Source organism: Pygocentrus nattereri, chromosome 6 (genome assembly GCF_015220715.1).
Source record: "Pygocentrus nattereri isolate fPygNat1 chromosome 6, fPygNat1.pri, whole genome shotgun sequence".
Classification (NCBI taxonomy): Eukaryota; Metazoa; Chordata; class Actinopteri; order Characiformes; family Serrasalmidae; genus Pygocentrus; species Pygocentrus nattereri.
In genome coordinates this window covers 17263684-17272159 of record NC_051216.1, presented here as the reverse complement: position 1 = coordinate 17272159, position 8476 = coordinate 17263684, and the positions used below count along the sequence as shown (strand labels likewise).

The 8476-nt window shown below is 38.5% G+C and overlaps 1 protein-coding gene across 1 annotated transcript; it reads right to left on the bottom strand.

The window, feature by feature from the left end:
- Positions 1-263: 263 nt before the first annotated feature.
- LOC108423956 (retinol dehydrogenase 7-like) lies at positions 264-4301 on the bottom strand. Its single transcript, XM_017691646.2, has 5 exons — positions 4176-4301; positions 3119-3442; positions 1858-2116; positions 1421-1584; positions 264-569 (listed from the first exon to the last, which is right to left on the bottom strand). The coding sequence occupies exons 2-5, from the start codon at positions 3429-3431 to the stop codon at positions 346-348; spliced, it is 960 nt and encodes a 319-aa protein (XP_017547135.2). The 5' UTR covers positions 3432-3442; positions 4176-4301; the 3' UTR covers positions 264-345.
- Between the last annotated feature and the right edge of the window lie 4175 nt (positions 4302-8476).

Below are 8476 nucleotides of genomic sequence, written 5' to 3'. Positions count from 1 at the left end.
AACATATTTCTAAAGCATTCCAGTCATAATGCAGTGTGCTTGCTATATTTGGGGAGACTGTGTTGCACAGAGATTAAATACCTATTATAAAAAGCATAGAACATGTGCCTTAACATTTCATTTTCCTTACACAAGTTTCTCTTCACATGTATTCTACAAAATATACCAGCGTCTACAAAATATTGAGTTTCTAGTCAAGCAGTACTTCACTTAACTGTTCATAATGAAATTAAGTATCTATAAATGACCATTAAACACATCTGTTAGGCTGCAGCATCTCATTTATTTCCATGATATCTTCCATGTGAGAAAGTGGTTAGCTCTGTACTAATATACTGATGCAGACTACAAAATGGAAACCTTGGGTTTAATGACATCTTTTAACAGTAAAACATCAGCAATGCAGCTTGGCATGTAGGAGAGAGGCAACCAGAAGAATTTTGCATCCCAGCCAGCAGAGTAGCGTGAACGGGGGTGGACAGCAGAGATAGCATGCTCCATACAGCTCACCACCTTCATCAAATCACCATCCAGCATCTTCACAAACATCTGCTTCATCATTACCTTCACTAAAAGAGAAGAGACCTTGATATAGAACTATTTCTAGACATAAATATTAATAAACTTTAAAGATTACTATAATAGTCTTTTTTTAGCTGTAGTAGATTGGCATGATGTTAGATAATGGCCCATTTGATTATCATGCTGTATTTGGTTGTACTGTATGTTAGTGTTAGAAAACAGGTTCCATTAGTTTTTGTTAAAGTTGACCTGAAACTAAAATTTGATGTTTATCCATGGTTAGTTCATATCTCTCATCATATTAAGAACAATTCACCATACTACATCATTCAAAAGACAAAATTCTTGTTTTTCCATAGTATTTTGACTTTTTCTTGCCTCAGCTAGTTTAGAGACCCCCCCTAATAAAATGTTTCTATTAATTTATTAAATTATTTGTTTATGATTCTTAACTAATTTACCCCTTAATTCATGGCCAATTCATACTAGCTAGGTCTTCCCACATCACATGATGCTAACATGCTCGGAGGGTAAAGTCTAACACGTACTTTGAGATGTGAAGCACCACCACAGCTTTTCAAACTGCTGCTAACGTAACATTCCCAGACAGCCCAACACACCTGAAGCAGAGTACTATCTGCCATTTCTGTTGCATCAGATATTGGGGGCAGAGGGAAGTCCTTTCTACCCATCCAGAGAGAGCGGGGCCAATTATGCTTTCTTGGAACCCTGGCTACATATGGCTGTGGCATCGCTGAGAATCGAACTCTCAACAAAAGGGCCAATGCTTAGATGGGGCGCCCCATAGTAGCATGTTTCCTTTGAAAATACATGATTGTACATGTAACAAACAGCAGAATACTCCTCAAAAGTGAAGTGTGATCTGGTTTTAACTCACCACGATCCATGTAGTCACTTCCATAGTCGTCCCTGACATCTTGTGGCAGTCTGTCCCATAATTTTTTAATATTGCTCTGAATAAGATTAATGTCAGTCACACTCGTTTTGAAGAATCCAGGCTCAATACACAGTACCTTAACTCCAAATGGTGCCATGTTCATCCTGTAAACATGCAACATAATAATTCAATGAAACTGAATTGAACTGTATTTTCCAACAACACCAAAACAAAAAACCTCTTTTGCAACTGTACAGCATACAATTAATGAATTCTCCCTCCGTAGAAATTTCACACACTAGTTAGGTGTCCCTAATAAACTGGTAATTCAGTGTATAGCATTCTTAGGACCATCTTAACTTTTTGTCCTGACTGAATATCTGCTGACACCCAACATCAGTGGGAGGAATTACTTTTACAACAGCTTTAACACTCACCTCAGACTGTCATTGAATGCCTCTACTCCATATTTTGAGATGCAGTATGGTCCTCCAAATGGGCTGACCCTTCCAAACACACTGGCTATGTTGACCACACGGCCCTTTGCCTTTTTTATGAGGGGCAGCACGCTCAGAGTCACAGCAATGACTCCAAGCAGATTAACATTGATCATGTGTTTAAAATCTTCAATAAACAACCAGTCATTGGGGGCAGATGGAATGGAGACCCCTGCATTGTTTACCACAGCCCATAGACCTGAATATCACACAGACACACACACACACACACACACACACACACACACAGCACTGTGTTATTACTGAATGACAATACATTGCACACAAATGACTATATATGAGAATTTGTGAAATGCAAGCTTAAAGTCTCAGGAAACATGAAGTAAAATATTAAAAATGCTTTCATGATACTAAACTAAAGTGTTGCACTAAATATCCAACAAACTTTGATTGAAAAATATAAGATATAAATATGATAAAACACAGCTTTAAAACGCTGATCAAACCTATCTGAGGACTGTGTGGCTAATGAGCAGTTTGATTGACAACTCTGTCTAACTTTCCCAGCCTGCTCTGCCACACATACAGAACTAAAATGTTAACTGGACGAAAAGTCACAGACGTACAGATGAACGAATTGGATAGACTAGGCAACACATGAATGAAGGAACAGATGAATGAACAATGTTCTTGAATGGATAAACAAATGAACAGGCAGCTCTTGGTTATGCTGAGTTAGCTTTAGCAGCTGAAACTAAAGCTGTTTTGTGTGGGCGGGGCAAAAGACATAAGCCTTGTGATTGGTCAGGAAATGCTTATGAAAGCATTACCCAAGATTAGAGAAAAATATGGTGAAATATGGCAAACATTTACTAGACCTTGGGAAGGTATTTATAAGACATACTTTCTACATGTATATTTTGGACCCATAAGAACAAGATTAACTTAATAAGAAATAAAACTCTGCTACAAGTTCCCTGGGATTTTAAACCAAAAGTGAATATGTGGAGAGATGAAGCAGAACTGTAGCACCGTATGCTCTGTAATGTGGCAGTTGTGAAACGTCCCAGTTTTACACATTCGTTATAGCGCAATCTCATTGCATCACAAGATGTAGTAACTGTACCTGGTTAAAGCAAAAGAAATCCACTTGGTTTAACTGCTACAGATGTAACACAGCCCCAAACCCAGTTCTGACATGAAAAAACAACAGCAAAAACCATCAGGTATTGTGTCTTACCTCTATCTCCAACCAGTGCCTTAATGGCATCTGTAGCTTTTTTGATACTCTCATTGTCAGTCACATCTAACTGGACAGTACAGAGTCTAGATGAGCAGGCCTTGTTTAGTTCATCCTCTCCTTTCTCTGTATAGCAGCCAGCGATTACACAGAAGCCCAGTGTGTCCAAATGTTTGGCCAGGAGGTTTCCAAAGCCAGTGTCACAGCCCGTGATGTAGACGTACTTCTCTGATTTGTTTGGTACTCGTTTCAACTCTCTAAACCACCGGTAGACATAGTAGAAGACCACCAGACCAAAGATATATAGAAACATTTCCACAGGATCTGCAGGGGGAAAAGACATAGTTTTTAGATGCATGTTAACTGCAACTTGCTAACAGTTTGACCAGTGAAGTGAAGACGGACTGAGGTAAAATTCAGAAATGGGGAAAAAACAAAAAAAACAAAAACAAAACAAAAAAAAACAAAGTTAAGTAAGACAGTAATGTAGCATTGGGTCAAAGGGGAACCACAGAGAAACTCTACATAACTCTAATTATGCTAGTTAACCATTACCAAGATTGTAAACTGTGGGTTTAGTGGTCTAAAACTGGGGGGTGTAATTTGCAATGAAAACTGCACCCACAAGAACGCAAACAAACCTTAATTCTCAAAATTTTGATCTGAACGATTTAGGTTCAGGGCTAGAATTCCCAATAGTCTGACCAATCTCTTTTGGGGAGCAAGTCATAAGTATGTTTTACAATTCACCCGCAGATCCTGGAGAGGGTGCAGCCAAGTTCCCCACAACATAATGGTCCGTGTTATGGTCAAAGACAGAAAACAAGTAAATAAAGAACAGTACTGCAAATTGCTCAGGATGTAATGCTGAACTCAGTGTGATCGATTTCTTACTTTCTATCCATAAACCTGACCATTTCTATCCTGGAAACTGATCTGCTCAAAATCCACAAACAGAGTAAACAGTGTTGTTTACTAAGCAGTAGCTCATTTTAGCCCTTATTGTCCTGCAGTCTGAAGAGTTCACAGAGTAAGATCAAGGGCGCTATCTTCCTACCTCTGCGCAGAACACTGAACGAATGGCTGTGGCTTGTAGTTCCACACGATGACTTTTCAGTCTCTTCAGAGAACGAGTCGACGGTTTTTCCGGGGTTTTAAAAAAATCTGTCAGCGTTATAATGTGTATGACCAGAAGAGGGCGCTGCTAAGTGATCACAAGGCTTCCTAATCAGGGTCTTCTCTCCGTGGATCGAGTGATCCTTTTGTGATCTCCAGCCTGAAGAAGGTGTCCAGTTTGTTTTATCGCAAAAGAAGAGAACTCTACCTTTTTTACTTGATTCTTGATTCTACATTTTCTCAGTGGAAAACTGAAAGCAGTTCACACTTCTTATGATCACCAAATGAATAAAACTACACAATCATCATAAAAATAAACTAGCCAAAACTGTGTGTTAAAGTCACAAATAAATCTGTGCTGGATGTTTTCTGCAGTTGAAATGGAAGAATCACTTTCTGAGACATTGACCCAAGATTTTAAAATCAAAGTACATTTTACTGCTGGTCTCTCAACCACATGCTAACCTTTCTGGCTTTCTCTTTGTCCAAGGATTTTGTTATGATTTTATAGTATATAGTAGCTGTTCAATGTCATCTACATCAAATTACTCATTTATCATTACTCTCCTACAGCATATAAGGACTGAAGGATAGCAACCCTATTACAGTACCTTATTGTTTAGACTCCACTCTCTGTCCATAGGCAAGGATTTTGTTCACATTTTAACAGCTGGAAATAAGTTCTATGTCTCATGACAGCATATAACATTTGCCATTACATGTTTATGGCTTGGATAGGTCAGTGTCACCCAGTGTTACCGACGTTTCTCCTTTAGACGTGATGTCAAGTTGTGCCTTACATTTGCTTTGTAGGTAGTTAGGTTTACTTGTACTCAAGTAAAATTTCACTCTCACAAAGTTTTTACTTTTACCTAAGTAGGAATTTTCAGTACTCTTTTCACCCCTGTCAGGAAGCACACAGCAACCAATCACGGCCATGATGCAAGTTTTATGACTTGACATATTAAACAGATGAAAAATCTACATGGGGTATCAGTTCAAGAGATAATTAATAACTCATAAAGCAGAAAGTTTAAGTTCAGTTATACTCAGCAGGTAATCACCGAGCATTGACCTGAGACATTTGTTCTGAAGTGTATGATTGTCTAACTAAGAACTAAGAAAGGAGTTTTCTGACATAGATTTTAATCTTTAATCAAATATTTCAATACATTCCTAACATTCCAGTACAGAGTTCATGGTAATTCCTCATACAGTAAATAAAACCTGCATTCCTACCATAAATCACTCAGACACACACACACACAGACACACACACACACACACACACAAATATTCATACCTGTAAACCTTACAATGTGCAAAGTATGACTCTAAAGTTAAAGTGCTGAGTGCAGCAGCAGTTAAAGGGTGTATAGCGACAGATAAAGGGATCAGTGAGGTGACAGTCAGATAGGTGGGATAATATGGCAGGTGAGTAAGATGCTAGAATAAACGCTGGCTTGACACAGCAGTTCCAGATGAGTTTATGAATTCAAGAAAAGGTCAGAAGATGTTAGTGACTCAAAAGAAACAGACATTTTAAAGATTTTACACAAGCAGTAGTGGCTCAAATAATTAAAACATCATAATCATTTTACCCATTTATTTATTTCTCACACATTTACCATAAAAACAATGAACAGCTGAGTCAAAGTATTGTACACTGTGTTGTTTAATAGTCTCATAATGTAAGATATGGTGTTGTAATTATTACATAGACTATACAGAGCCCTGTTTATGAATATCATGTGTATAAATTAAATTATTTATAGTTGTATTTAAACATTTATAGTTGATAGGCAGTCATGCCTGTATTAGCCTATTGATGAGCTATGTACATAGATGCATCTACTGTAAATTTCTTACAGTGCATATCTCAGCTCACATAGTTGTGTATTTACTCTTATGGAGGTTGTAAAATATTTAATGGTATTATTAATTAATCATTCAGTTAATATTTAAACTATGGTACATTGTGTTTTGTCATTAAAAAAACTTCAACATGATTTTAAGCCCAGAATATTATGACCACATGAAAATAAAAAAACACTGAATTTTAGCAGGCTAGGAATAAAACATAAAAGAGGAGAAAATCAGGATAAACCTTTCTAAACAGTGTATAGCAGCTACATTTGGGTTCATAATTCTAGAACATTCTAAGACAGGCTGGGCCAAAGGGACTGAGGGATAATAGAAAACACTTACAAAGAGGCAAAGCATTAAACATGTTATTAAAAAGGCATGGTGTGATTGCAAAGTGAGTTGAATGACCTCAAGACCATGTGTGAATTATGGACATTATGTACTCATTTAAAGATTACTAAATAGTAACAAATGATAACACTTAAGAGCCACATCACACCACACCCTGTACTTTTATAATATTGTGCCTTCCTGTACCTTCTGATGGACTAACAGCATTGAGGTAATTCAACCCATTTAATCGTAGTCTCATGAGACTTCAGAAGAGTTCTAAAAAAAGGCAATCTTCAAAGTTGCAAATTATTTATTAATGCTGTCAAATCTATTGCCATAAATTGAGAAATGGAAGTAGGAACTGGGATAGGAACATGAACAGTGACAAGAATTAGAACAAATATGGACACAAGGGCAGGGACAGGAACATTAACAGGGCCTGGAAGTGGGAAAGGGACTAACACAGTCACAAGGACAAGCAGAGATGGTGTTAAGGACTGGACACTAGACAAGCTAAGGGGCTGGCTGAGCGGTCAATCAGAGGCTAGCCTAGCAGGTGTTATGCCTTGTGTTTTTGCTTGGTTTGTATGTTTTTGTACTCATTCCATATTCCATCCCGTGACTTCACCCTTGGCGCTACCGGACCCTGCTGTTGATCCGTTCCATGGTTTCATCTCCGCCCACCTGCTTAAAGAGGCCAAAAAATGGCTGAATCAACAGGAGGCTTCCTCGTTGTATTGCTTTGCTTTTGTGTATATTTTGCTACCATCGCCTGTTCTGCTTGTTTCGTCTACGCTTTAGCTTGACACTTAATACTGTATATATCTTGTGTATGTTTGTAGATGGTTACTAAGGGAGGTAGGCTTGAACACTGTTTTGGGTTTTGGCTGTGTGTATGGTTAGTTAGGGAGGTAGGCTTGAACACTGTTTTGGGTTTTGGCTGTGTGTATGGTTAGTTAGGGAGGTAGGCTTGAACACCGTTTTGGGTTTTGGCTGTGTGTATGGTTAGTTAGGGAGGTAGGCTTGAACACCGTTTTGGGTTTTGGCTGTGTGTATGGTTAGTTAGGGAGGTAGGCTTGAACACTGTTTTGGGTTTTGGCTGTGTGTATGGTTAGTTAGGGAGGTAGGTTTGAACACTGTTTTGGGTTTTGGCTGTGTGTATGGTTAGTTAGGGAGGTAGGCTTGAACACTGTTTTGGGTTTTGGCTGTGTGTATGGTTAGTTAGGGAGGTAGGCTTGAACACTGTCATTTTATTCTTTTTGTTGTTTTGGCCTTTGGGCTTTACCTTTTATTGGTGGGTAGCAAGATAAAAGCGGTTTTACCTTCAGCCATAGGCATAGACACATGAACAGCTCTGCTTTCAGCCACGGTAAGGACAGGAACACTGAAGTGACCACAGCTAGACAGTCCACAGTGGCCGCAGCGCTGTGGCTGCGGGGTGTGGGACCTCTTCAAACACATAGTTTCTGATTGACATTATTATATATGAGTTGTTGTTGTTGTTGTTGTTGTTGTTGTTGTTGTTGTTGTTGTTGTTGTTGTGAATAACTTTTCTGTCCACCTTCCTAACAATTATGCCTTCAGGATGTCAAACTAATAACATTTTAAATGTTAAAGAAATCACCATAAGAGAACCACCACATGACCATAACTGACCAGATATTAATCAGGGGGTAGATCATTCCTAGCACAGAAACATTGTTGGATTTTTTAAAATGTGAGCATCACTGATGGGTTGAAAATAGTTCTTGTGTTCAGAAACCGATGAAGAGCTACAGCAGGGGCCAACAATCTTATCCGCAAAGGTCTGGTTTGGCTGAAGGTTTTCATTCCAACAATGCAGGAAAATAGCTCATATAACTAATCGATTAGAACCAACTGATTTAAACAAGTGCTCAGGTGTGCTCCTGCTTGACGGAAGTGAGTTAAATAATGACTCACACAAACTGTACACGGACAAAGATGAGCTAGGTGCGTCTAATACACCCCAGAAGTAGTGCCATCACTCTATAGCCAGCATTATGCCTATACTAGGAACACCAG